General features: G+C 50.3%; 2 protein-coding genes across 2 annotated transcripts; one reads left to right on the top strand and one right to left on the bottom strand.

The window, feature by feature from the left end:
* Positions 1-4,038: 4,038 nt before the first annotated feature.
* N7509_001793 (uncharacterized protein) lies at positions 4,039-4,403 on the bottom strand (the record flags this gene model as incomplete). Its single annotated transcript, XM_056626430.1, has 2 exons — positions 4,039-4,088; positions 4,178-4,403. The coding sequence occupies 2 exons, from the start codon at positions 4,401-4,403 to the stop codon at positions 4,039-4,041; spliced, it is 276 nt and encodes a 91-aa protein (XP_056492225.1).
* Positions 4,404-11,455: 7,052 nt separating this feature from the next.
* On the top strand, positions 11,456-13,488 carry zfpA (uncharacterized protein; the record flags this gene model as incomplete). Its single annotated transcript, XM_056626429.1, has 2 exons — positions 11,456-11,984; positions 12,059-13,488. 2 exons carry the CDS (start codon positions 11,456-11,458, stop codon positions 13,486-13,488), a joined length of 1,959 nt encoding a protein of 652 aa, XP_056492224.1.
* Between the last annotated feature and the right edge of the window lie 150 nt (positions 13,489-13,638).

The following is a 13,638-nucleotide window of genomic DNA, read 5'->3' as shown; positions in this document are numbered from 1 at the left end:
GCGTGAAGTATGCTGCTAGTACAAGGAACACCTTAGTTGATACAATGCTTGCAATAGCAGTATGCAGGCTGATAGATAATATTGTCGTCAAGGGGTATATCGCGGACTTAATGATGCTAAACATGACCCCATGGTGTGTTGTGTTTAGATTTGATAGTAACTCGATCGTCCTTTGACGACAAGGAAAGAAAGCCACAGACACTAACGAGGAACGAGGAACTCGTTTCAAAGCCACAGTGGCTGATCTTGATACGAAGATCCTATGTGCAAACGAACTTAGCGATGAGCGATCAGACCCTGCATGAATTCGATCCTGTGTAACCTGCAGAATTGACACTTGATCGTCAAGCTAGAGAAGTCAAAGCAGGCCGAAAAGCAAGGAAACACCGATCCAATACCAAGAAAGACTTCGCAATCACATACACTGACGGTGTACGACGTAATGAAATTTTGTGGGTGCCGTCTGTCTATCCTATCCGATCCTATCACATCTACCCCACTGAGAAGAAAAATTTTCATGACTCGTAAAAGATATTTCCGCGGTGTGATCCATTGCGTCGGGTTCACTTGGTCAAATCCCAAATCCAGAGCCCGGGGATTCCGAGATCGCTTTCCCCCAACAAAAAGGCTCCACCGAGAAGGGGAAAAAGAAAGAAAAAAACCAGGGCAAACAGGAAATGAAAATCATGATGCAGTGTGACCGCAAAGTCCATAAAAATCATAAACAAGAAATCCTAGAATAGGTCAATCTCTCCACACTGTCTCGGGTGCCCCCCCTCTTAGGTGAGAGAGAAAAAAAGCAAGGAGAAGAAAAGCTCTCCTAGTGGATCCGCACCGCCTCAGAAAGTGGACACGATCGAGAAGCCAAGGACACCGCCGGATCTCGGGGTCAGCGAGGTAAATTTCTCATAGGGCCGATCGGCGTAGGCCTTAACAATTTCTTCCCGGGATGGACAAACCAGGCAATTGATTCACCCCTATGGAACAGATCCCCGTACTGCGTGCTCCGTACGGAGTATAGTGGAGGACGTTACTGAAAAATGAGGCACTTGTGGCTGATCATCGACACGAAGATTTCCAGAACAGCGATTAGTTTTATGGAGACAGGCGCCCACTGGGGCAGGTCCCAAAAGGTAAGCACTACTAGTAGTACTAGTAAGTTAGTATACTCCTCTCGTAGTACTCCGTACATTGTAGAAGAATATACCGGATATATCAAGTTGCCAAGGAATCTGTTTACCAGGTTACGCAACCCGAACGAAGGAAACAAGAATTATACTTTAATAGTGGAGGGAGCTCCCCACATGCCACACGGGATGTCAGAATTTAATTCTTCGGATAGCAGCAGGGCGAGGAGCTATCGCACCCGATGGATCTTTGGGCGTATCCACTGCAGGTAGTAGGATACAGAGCCTGCGGAAAACATCTCCGCAAGCCAAATTTCAAGCCAAATTTCAAGTTGAACGATAGTAGTGTTCTCGATGAGGTGCGGGTAGGAGCTTAGATCTATGTTTATTTATTTTATTTTTCCACTATGTACTCCGTATCTAGTCCCACTTCCCTTATTTTCGTTTCCGGACGGAAATCGATATGTACCTCCGAAAAGCTCGTGTAAGGTATTTTATTTCCGAAATTTGCCGAAGCACGCGCCTGTCTACTCCGTACGGAGACTTATTATGCGGTGAAGCAATACTGAGAGGTGACAGATCGAAATGACTAGTGGTCGACCCGTCACAGGAGCGCCGATCTTCTTCGAAGTGGGCAGTTCAAGGTATTGAAATTACTGGCAGAGGACGCAACGTCCGTGGATTTATGCAGCACTGTAAGGAAGAAAAGGCGCAAGATTACCGTACATGTACAGACAGGGAGGCGATGCGAGGTGAAGTTTAAGTGACGTGAGGGGAGGAGGGAGGGGAAGGAAGGTCTGGAGGGCGAGAGGTGCCTGGATGAGGTAAAATTGCATGCGCGCTTATGCAAATCTGGTTCCCGATCCCGCGTCTGGAGGCGATGAAGATCACAAATGTGATAGGTATATACCGCGGGAGATAAATTAATATAATCTAGATGCGGCGATAGGGCGCACACCACGACACACATATTAGAGGATCGAGCGAGTCACTAGTTTTGCGGTCGTGTGCAGATCCCCCCTCTTTTTTTCTCGTACTGGGGCTATTGGTGGAAGTGTGATCTGCCTGTGCATCTGTGGGAGTAAGAGTGACAGCAGTGACAGCGATAGCGTGCTTGATGTACATACGGAGTACGGAGTATGCACGTCTGATATGTGGGAGGTCCTGTACTATGCGAGCTACAGTAACCTTGGAAGCTGTGGCTTCTTCCAGGACATATGCCGAGTCTCTCTTCCCCTCTCTCCACCCTAATTTGATGCAAGATTGACAACTGCTATCTGCATGCATGCTTCGAGCTAAACGGGAAAGAGTCTCTATCACGTAGACAGGGGGAACCGAGTGTTTTCTTCCGGGGACCATCGGTCTACTCGATTTGTTCTCAATTATGGCTATCATTGTAAACTAGTATTTAGGGTAAATCCGCCCGAGACTGCCAGGATTGTATCTTGCGAACCAAAACTATTGCCTAGGATCGTGTGATGGCTGTACGACGCCATGAAACTCTGGGCCAATCGCCAGAGATTTCTCTTACCCCTTCGGTTGCGCTTACACGTTACGAAAGGGCTCTGGGGTTGGGTTGAGTTCGGTTCGGCTGGGTTAGTCGGAGGCAACTGGGGTTGGGGCGTCATTACGAGCCACACAAACCTGCCTTGTCTCTGGAGTCTAGATGATGTTTAGTCAAAGATTCTCGGCAAGGGCAGGATTGTTTGCTCTGGCGAACGGCACATCCATGTATGGAGTACATACATACGCCACTCACCCGGGCGCTGTAGATCCTCGTCGATCGGGCATGATGTAATTCGCTATTCAGTAGTTGAACCGTATACATACGTCTATACAAGGAGCGGACGTGCTCCGGAAACGAGGCGATCCTTTTTTCGTCGTACCTCGCACCAATAATAATGTTCAGGCCGAGTCATGTTCCTTGCTGGGTTCGGAGGGTGAATGAATCGATCTTGGCCCCTCCTCTTGTCTCTTTCTCTTACCCTCACCTTCACGCTAAAGCTTATCTTGCGTCAATAGTTCGCGGGTGTTCTAGCAGGGCGGGAAGCCATTGGATATGGTTTGTTCAGAAATGGTGATCCTCACCCGAGGATGAAGAAGAATAAGAAAATACGGCGTCCTGGGGGCCGAAAGAGAAAAAGAAATGTGCCCGGGTGAATGGGGACAAACACCGCGATAGGATATACTTCTCCATGTCCAAACGCCCAGCAGCAAGTACAAGTACATCATTCTTGATAGAGGAGAAATTCACCGGCAGACGTAGAAACCAGTGGCCTAGGACCCTCGCAAGCCAAGCAAGCCCAGGCGCCAACAAACTCATTTTCAGGCTTCTCCATTGCGCTGTCCGTCTCTCCCTTCCCCTGTACATACTACAGCGGCCATAACCCAACCTAACCGAACCCTCACCCCCACAGCTCTTCCACATGGTGAAAGGATCGGACCGCCCTCCCTGCCCGTGCCCGTGTCCCCGTTCCCGTGCTCCAAGGGCGAGGCTTGAGGCGCTACACTACTACAACATGACGAATCATGACCCGTACAACGCTATGGAGTCGATGCAGGGGGGTTCCCGTACCATGTGACCCATATTGTAGGGGATGGAGAGGGGGGAGGGAACAGTGCAGGCCTGGATCGACGCCCGTCCAATCCTGCGATCGTGAATTCCTATGTACATATTGTGACTTCTCTTGTGTCTCGCAGTTTCTTAACGAACAAGGCATAAGGATACCGCATCTCAAGTCATGTCGGCTGTCGATCGGCCCCCACAGGTCCCGCCTTTGTTGAGAGATTCCGATCTGGTAAGATTCGTATGCTACGAGTACAGTAGTGTATACGGAACACTCCGTACTCCGTACATATGGCCTGCATTGTCAGTACATACTACATACGCACCAGTAGGATGGTGGTTTGATTATGCCTGCTTGTCTCTGCCTTGCCCCTTTTTTACGCCCCTTGCCTTGCCTGCTGCTTCGTGGGTTGTCACTCACTCACGCATGCACACCTCCATGCGTGCGTGCGTACTTACGTACTTCCTACATACACGCACTCACGTTCGCGGAGAATAACCATCGGGAATATTTCTAAAGTGCTGTCAAAGCTCGCTACCGGTCGGTCAATCGTGGCTGGCTGGCTATCATGGTCAAATTCATGCTCAAGTTCAAGTTGATGATCATGTTTCTCCAACCCAAATGGGCCGTGCTTTGCTGCCCAAATTTGTAGATTCGACGGTCTAGATCTGACTCGGAGGAAACTTTGGCCACGGGACAGCGCATACATTGCTTGGAAACATACTCTGTGGTTCTTGTCGCAGGAAAGAGAGAAAGGATCACAGACAAATCCGTGCAGAGCCCCTCTCCCCCAGACCGGTCGACCGCCAAGTGTCCCGGTCGGATGCATAACCGTGCGCGGAGACAGGGGGGAACCGGTGTGCTGGATTTGTTAATATATTTCTCCTCTGTGAGTCTCCGGGCAGAGCACGGAGTACCGTAAATCAGCCTGCGGGGACTTGGCTGTCCATTCCATCAAGTAAAGAAAAGTGTAGCGGCAGGGGTAGGGGAAGCGGAAATTTAGGATACAATGAATAAATAACAACGAAAATAAAAGAAAAAGGAAAAGAACAAGAAAAACAAGGCAAGGAGCTGCGGTAGAACGGCGCATCGACCGTTTCCCAGAGAGCCAAAAGTACATTGTCAGCTCCGTATCCGGACGGAGCATGTAGCCTGGGCTTGTCAAATGACTCGAGCACTGGCAACGGGCGTCAAAATTTTGGCAAGGAAATAGCGTTGGGGAAGCCATTGCTTGGCGAGGGAGAGATAGTGCTCCACTCTTTTCAGGGGAAGCATGAGAATGAGAGATGAAAAGGTGCCAAATCGAGTAGCTACTCGTACGGTGGGCTACTGTACAGTAGGAGCCCCATATATTATCACACTTAGTGTGGCTAGTTGGTGGGGTGAGGCATTCCCTACCCGACGGAAATCACCGCGCAAGACAGGTGTCATGTCGATCTGCCATATCTTTCCAGCCAGCCATGATTTTATCGTGGATCTGTCAAATTCAATTCGAGAATTTTCTTTCTTTTCCGCTCTGCACAGAGTACGGATACTCGACTATTGATTCAGAATCCTTCAAACACTAGTATTAATCCACTATACTAGAGAGTAGACCATGATAGTTTACTCCGTACGGAGTAGTTTCATTTCATTTAATTTGTGCTACTCCATATTATAATCAGGTACATAGTTAGATCTACCCGTCGTAATCCCTCAAACTCGTCCATGATCGTCGCCAATCTATAGAGTACTAAATGGACCGTCTGTGATGCGCCGGGGTATAGCGGATCGACCGGACTTAACCGTCAAACCAGCAAACCGAGTGGCCTATCTCTCGCCATCCTTGTAAACTGACAAATACTTCGCATGTGTAGATTAAGCTAAGCGCTAACAAGCTAGGGCTTGTTTACTGTTACCAAGAGTGGCCTAGGGAAGTGTGCACCGGCCCTAGGCACACATAACTTAGTGGCGCGCGGTTGTGGGGGGGATGATGGGGACAGGAGGACGGGGAGGAAAAGGCGGATGCGGATCGCTTCTTGAAACGGGGGCGTTGGCTGTCAGCAGTGCGGAACGAAAAGAAACCCAAGAAAAACGGAAAACGGAGATAGAATAAACGACATGCAAAGTTTAACGGGCACCCCGTGCAAGACAATACGGAGTACTCCGTAGGGTAGGAGAATGAAGATTAGATTGGATCCATTTCGGTTCTACAGTATTTGACAATTCGAGTTGGAATTTTGTAAGAGCCGCTAGGGAGTAGAGTTTACCAAGTTCGCAAAAGTCGGGACTGGAAATTCTCCCCTTTTGCCTAGCTTGGATTAGGCGGGTGATGTGATGAGAACTCGCTGCACTTGACCAACTAGAACGCAATAGCGTATCTTGAGAAGTTGGAACTGCATTATTTCCGCAGAGAATTACGATTATTCTTTTCGGGGTACGCATACAGCGCACGACTTGGATACAATAGGTAGGTGGTTACTCTTTTTCGTCCACTAGTGCGCATTGGCATGGCAGAGCAGACAGTAGGGTGGGTTGTACGAGTACTGGGTTATTGGGGCCAGTACGGAGTATGCTGGCCACGTTTTCTGTCAGATCGAGACTGCCACGCGGTGGTGGGGTTACACTCGTCGCTGGCCCCCAATTACTCCTACTCTAGACCGATGTAAGTACAGTACATGCTCAAGGAAATGACTGAGCATATTCGGAAACGCCAGCGGAGAGATGTCCGATAGACCAATAGAGAAAATAAAGAGCCTCGTTCCAGATCCATGTCAGTGGTGTTGCAGATTTGGGGGACCGACTTGTCTTATTCCGTCCTGTTTTGGATTTGCATGCGATCGCCAGGTATGATTCTGAGACACAGCGAGTCTATTTTGCAGAAGGGCCAAAAAAAGGGGGGCGAGACCCAAGGCAGAGTCACCGGGGAGTGTAGCGCATCTCCCGCAGATTCCGAGAAGATTACGAACCCCACAATGCAAAGGTGAAATGAGTCTGGCCCCCACATTCATAGTCAAGGGCTAGCCATGGGTATGGGTGCATTTGTTACTACAAGCAAATGGACAAAGAACAATCAATATCTGGCGCCGGGGCGGGAGAATATGCATACATCAAGAAGAAAACAAAGGGAATACGGTTTCCCGCTTCCTTTCTCGTAATCAGTGCCAATAACAACGTATACTCTGTAGCCACAGTATGTACTAACACAGGGGAATCCCTGGCATAAACCCTGTCAGTGCCCTTATCCTGGTCCTGCCCTGTTCTGCCCTGTCCTGTCCGGCGGCGATCACCCACCATTTTGGTTATCCTTGTACATTTCTGTTTTTAGAACACCTCTCACCACCCGCCATTTGTCGCCGCAACCACATGGAGGACAAGGACAGGCGCCTACAGATATACATACATAGAAGGATCATTGCCATAGGGCTTAGACTTACATAGATCTACTTATTCCAGACGGAGTACATCCAAAGAAGATCACATCCCGACGATAGAAATAGAATCATGGAGAGAACATGATATGGCCCCTACATTGCATGTATTACAAGCGGTACAAGTCAGATACAGACTCGCAAATTGGGATATGTCGTCCCAATCTGGTCAATGCGACAACAAGCCTGTTGAGGCCAGACTCTGGTCCATGCTCGAGACTGGATGATCTGCGGACCCGGGTTACAGGAGAATGGTCCACCCTCCTTTTTTGAATTTCAAATGACCAAGGAGTTTGGCTGGGTTGGGCAAGGCAAACTCGTCTGATTGAACGGAAAGGGAAATTAGCAGCGACTAGTTTCCTTTATTTCTCCGAGAAGCTTTCGTGGGAATTAAACGCTGTTACGTATTAGGGGATGATGAACTTTGGTCTCAGCCTTGTCGAGCCGTGTTGAGAAGAATGTGGGGAAAGGGAGAGATGGGATGGGATGGGATGGGATGAGAGGGAAAATAGGGTCAATCAGGTCAGGAGGATAAAGTAGGGTTGCGAACCGATTACCGACGCGGGAGCCGTTCCATGGGTTGCCTTGGGGCGGTTGTGGTTACCCCGATTGCTGATTTAGGCATTGTGTTTTGTTAGTGCACTGTCTGAGCTGGGGTTAGGCTGGGATGGGAGAGGAGGTTTGGGCAATTGGGGTATTATCTGAGCTCGGAATATCGAACCATGGGATGGGTTATGGCCGGACTTATCCCGGTGATTTATCCAGAGAGATAAGTGTCGATCTATCCTATGGGGAAATTAGTTTATTGATGGCGGAATCAACGGAGATAGGCCGGTGCAACCTTTTGGTTTTTTTTTATTGCTTTCCCCCATCTTCTGGAATCGCTAAAGACTCCCCTAAAGTGAGGTCTCACCTCAAAACACGTGTGATGAATAGGAATACCTAGTCATCTTGCATACTTTGCCTGACTGTGGCTAGGTCATGACCTTGGCCGACCCAACCGTGCGGCACCGGAAATTGATTGAATTACTACTCGTACTAAACTCCGTGCCCCGTACTGTGCCAACAAGTTGGGGCTCCGCCAGATTTCGCAGGCTCGGAGTCGCCGTGGGTGAGAAGCGCAGAGCAAGGGACCGCGCCACAATGAGAATCCACACCCGTTTTGGGCCAGAGCCTATACGGATTACAGTACGGAGTACGGAGAGTAGGGTTGGTGACATCCCGGGGCAGTGGTCCTGGCTTATTTGTGGGGTGGTACCCTAATCATCCTGAGTTTAGCGAGCAGCCCTATCAACGATCAGGGAGGCCGTTCACCTATTCCAAACATTGGGAATTGGTTTGGGGGCTAAAAAGTGGTGCTATCAGGGTGAGCGACCGGAAACCTAGATGGTGGGTAGTACTATGTACTCCATACTCCGTACGAGTAGTTCCAATGGCGTGGGGGCTTATTGGGTCGCTGCCGCCGTCTCATCACAAGGGTTTGTGCAGGGTTTGCAGGGGTTGCAGGACCCGAGATCCCTATTCTCGGTGTTGACTGGCGGGTGGTCAGAGAGTCAAGGTTTTTTCAGACTTGCGTTTCAGAGAAGCGAGATCCGTTATTCGTCGTTACGCCGTTTGGCCTGGCCTGGCCTGGCCCTTTCGGGCTGATTGATGATGATGATTGCATTGCATGAGGGACCTGACAGCGAACTGACAGTTCTGACAGGACCAGTAACTGCCTCCAATTGAGGGTTCAACACTGCCACGGACGATCCATCATTGACGTGGACCCCGTGCAGGCCGTAGGGCGAAGCCAAGCCCAAACCCTCGCGCTCGTACCATCTCCCTATTGGGTGAGTCGGGCAGTAGTGAACCCCTGTACGGAAGGATGCATTTTTATACATGGGTCCGTCCGCTGTAGGGCAGTAATACGCGTGTCGAATGAGGTCATGTCGGGATCGCCGATCCCAGCGGTGAACGCAATCCCTGCTGCGCCTCAATTCTGCTTGGAGGCCCACTGAGGGAGAGACAGAGAACCAATGGGAGATTGGTTCCTCTTGTGCGAGGATGATTCATTGGCCAATTCTGTGGCTAGGGCCAGGATCGTGGCTGTCGCCGAGAGAGTCGGGGCCTCTCGCTCACCGACCGGTGGCAGGGTCGTCTGGTTCGTGACGGCTACTCCGGGCCGTAGTATCTCCTGGTCTCCTCTTAGGGCTGTGAGGGGAGGGCGGGATTGGATGGGCGGTCTTTTCCGGATCAGTGGCTTAGGTACTGTCGGGGAATACTGCAGAATCACGGTTGAAGGCAGGAAACATGACTTGGTGGTTTGTTTCCACCTGGCCCCGTAAGGTGTGTACTGCACAGCCTATGTATGCAGAGCTTTGTTTCCGTTTTCTTGTCTGTATATCACGGAATTAGAGATCCATGATGCCGTCAGACCAGAGTTTGATCGGTTTTACTACCGAGGATTTGGAATACTCGTATCTAAGCTACAAGTAACTACGGAGTACACCACCCACTACATGCTCAGTAGACATACTCGGTAGACATCGAGTATCAGTATCAGTGTCAGTATCAGCATGTGAACGCAAATGGGAATGAATGTCATGCCCATCCTCGTGGCCCCCTTTTTCTCAACCCAACCCAACCCCAATCCCAATCCTAACCCTGGCCATTAGTTGCAACCCTGGGAATACGAGGGACGGCCCAAATGGCAACGAACGCATGCGGCTCTCACCAGGGGAGAGGGAGAGGATCGGATCACACTGCCTGGACCGAGGGATCGTCACTTGAGGGAGGACGAAGGGGAATAGCGGAAAGAGTGGAGGTCCCCGGTGGTATTGAGTGATGCCAATCAATCAACCAAGATGGCGCGATCGTCCGTCCCGAGCGGGTGGACGCAACGCGATTTGACTGCCAGATCGTGAATGGGGGAATCTGAGTGGGTGAACCGGGTACTTCTTGACCCCACTGCGTGTTTCTTGGAGCGATGGCGGTTCGGCGCTGTGATTTGTTTGTGGTTGGAGGAGTCGTCTCTGTACTAGTGGACTTGACGAGTCGACCCGAGGTGACGGGTTTTGCTCACAGCCAACGATTAGGTCAGTACTCGTACGAGTACAGATTTGGTACCCTTTTGTCTGGAGCATGTAACGCTGACGGGTCGACAATGCGTTGTATGAAGTAGAGGATAGAGGATAGAGGATAGAGGACGCAAGTACGCACTCTACCATCTGTACGGAGTATCTGTAATATCTGTAATATCTGTACGAGTGTGTCTGTACGGGTTGTAGCCCTGGAGGAGATCACATATCCACTCTGACAAATCGACGCACTTTAGTCTTGCGCTTAGTTTACGGAGCCATTCACAAAGTACACGGACTCGCCGATGCCTAAAAGATGAGGATTGGACAGGATGATCAAGTCTGTATACTGTATCCGTATACCGTGTGTCCTCTACTACTCCGTAGTATCCTCCTCTCTACACACTACCCCGTACTATGACCGCATGAGTAACTATCCATGGACGCCTAAGGAGGCGGAGCTGGACTTGAGTATGAGTATTTGTCCCCAGTACTAGGACAGATACACTCTAGTTTACTCATACATACATACCTAAAGGATGTAAACTAACTACTGCACGCACTGAGCAACACGAACTGCTGCGCCCGCTCTGGTTCGCGTATTGTCATTTTACACACGTCATACGGCTGATCTTCTATTCGCTTTCCCTTTTTGGTATTTTATTTGTATTTTTATTTTATCTTTTCCTGTTTGGATTATTGCATATATTACGGAGTACTGGAATTTTCTTTTATTTTATTTTATTCCTTTTAATTCTTACTCCATAAAATCATTATTCCCTTTCTGATTATTGCATGAATATTATTATTATTATTATTATTATTATTATTATTATTATTATTATTATTATTATTATTATTATTATTATGATAATTCTATTTTATGATTCTATTATTTCTTTTTATTTTAATTTCCTCAGATCATAGATCCCATCGTTCACTCCGACTTTATAATACTCTACTCTTTCCCTCTTTTCCCCGCCGTCAACATTGAAGATCTCCATGTCATACTTCCCCATCACCACGCAAGGAGTGCCTTTATGAGTCCTTGATCCTGCTCAACATCTCCCCCCCCTCCCCCCCTTCATCATCGCACGTTGCTTTCCTCCGAGTTGGCACGTTGATCTGGCCGGGCCGTAAATCTAACTTTATCCCGGTATTGTCCCATTCCCACTGCCATTCTTGCATTACATTTCCACCTGGGCACCATACTAACCGGTCTGCGATATAGAGTCTCGACTCACCAGAGCTCCGCTCCAATTGCGCTCGCTGAATCAAATTCAAAATCCAAAATGCTCGCCGTTGATTCTCATTCTCGTTCCAAGCCCTCCTACTTTCAGTCGATGCCAATGGACCCCAGCATGGTTGATATGTTCTCATTCCCCATGGACGGCATGCCCTACCAGCACCAGCACCAGCACCAGCATCAACATCAACATCAACATCAACACCACCACCACCAACAAGCCCAGCCTGATTTTCGCCTGGCATATCTCGATGGTCCCATCTATGAGGACCTCCAGAAACACCAGTTCCCTTCGATGCCGACTACACCTCCCTCAATCTCCACTAGCCAGTCTGAGCCCCAAATCCCCACCGGCTCAACTGCCTCAGGACCTTCCATTGCCAGTGCTCCCTCCTCCGTCATCAGTTCTCCATACTCCGGTGCTCAACAAGTCTTCCAAGATAATTGGGTGAACACCAACCACGGCCTGGGCCTGCCTGCTGCTGTCATGGGTGATCTCTTCCCCTCTCACGATTATATGGGACAGGTGGAGATGGATGGATTGTATCAGGAGAAATTCCCCGATCCTTTTGTTGGTATGTGGCGCATATCTTATACTCCTTCAACCATGGGACAACTTGAACGCTGACACACATTCCCGTTCCTCCAGATCCCTCTCTCATCCAACCAGTCCACCCGGGCCCCAACTTCACTCCGACCATCTCCTACCCCGAGGACCCTGCCACCTATTCCAACATCCCCCACAGTTTCCTCCCACACTCGCCCGCAACCTCCCCAATCCCATACAGCGACAATGTCGACCACCAAGGTTCGCCTCTCCAGGGAGCAGGTGCCTCCCTCTCTATGCCAGGTCCCCATTCGCGCCCTGTCTCCGTCTACGACCGCCGCTCCTCCATCTCCTCGATTCACTCCCGTCGCTCCCAACAAAGCCCCGCCCTCAGCAGTGTCGAAGCTGATGACGAGGTCAAGGAAAAGGGCCGCTGCCCCTTCCCCGACTGCGGTCGCGTCTTCAAGGATCTCAAAGCCCACATGCTCACCCACCAATCCGAGCGCCCCGAGAAATGCCCCATCATGACCTGCGAATACCACACCAAGGGCTTCGCGCGCAAATATGACAAGAACCGCCACACTCTCACCCACTACAAGGGCACAATGGTTTGCGGCTTCTGCCCAGGACCCGGCTCCCCCGCTGAAAAGAGTTTCAACCGCGCCGATGTCTTCAAGCGCCACTTGACTTCCGTCCACGGCGTCGAGCAAACTCCCCCCAACTGCCGCAAGCGCAGCCCCAACGGCTCTTCCAAGAAGGGCACAAATTACAGCCCCGACGCCACCGGCAAATGCTCCACCTGTTCCGTATTGTTCAGCAGTGCGCAGGAGTTCTACGAGCATCTGGACGACTGTGTCCTGCGCGTTGTGCAGCAGGAGGAACCCTCCGAGGCAATCAACCAACAACGACTGGCCGAAGTCGCCGCCGACGAAGAGGTTCAGAAGACGATGGAAAAGCATCAATTGCTTGACGCGGCTGGCCCGCTCGAAGATGATAACGACTCTCATGACGAAGATGACCTAAATGACCTTTGGCGCACCCGCCTCTCCTCCAACAACCACAAATCTTCCAAATCCTCTTCCAACTCCTCCCGCCCCATCATCGGCTCCGCCAACGCGGTCTCCAAAAATACCGCCAAGCCCCGCGCCGTCACCCGTCGCCGCAATAACCGCGGCAACTACCCGCAATCCTGGGGCTGCCCGAATAGCAGCATGAAGACAAAGAAGCGGGTCCTCTGCGTCTTCGACGGTCAGCGTCGCCTGTGGAAGGACGAGATGATGTTGAATAATGACTTCGAGGTCCGTCTTCAGCTTCCTGGTGGCGCGGGTGATGGTACCCACCGCGATGCATATGTCACCGATCTCGATGTCGAGACCATGAAGCGCGCGGAGGGTGTCCTCAATGCGACAGATGCCGAGCGTGGCCCCTGGATGGATGGCCCCGCGCCCCATCTAATGGGCCAACCTGCCATGCTCTTACCTGAGCTGGGTAGACAGGATGATGAGATTTCTATCAACGAACTCATGGCCTGAACATGAACCACCTTCATCATCATCTTCTTCTTCCTTCCCCTTCTTTCCCCACCTTCTTGGCTTCGCTCTGTCTAGTCTAGAATAGCAGGGTATAGTCGGCTTGTATTCTTTCCTCCTTTTCATGTTCTATAGCAGTGGCGTCTTGAGTCG

This window comes from Penicillium cosmopolitanum (assembly GCF_028827165.1).
Source record: "Penicillium cosmopolitanum strain IBT 29677 chromosome Unknown utg000004l:1.0-4361866.0:1.0-4365735.0, whole genome shotgun sequence".
Classification (NCBI taxonomy): domain Eukaryota; kingdom Fungi; phylum Ascomycota; class Eurotiomycetes; order Eurotiales; family Aspergillaceae; genus Penicillium; species Penicillium cosmopolitanum.
This window is presented reverse-complemented; position numbering and strand designations above follow the sequence as displayed.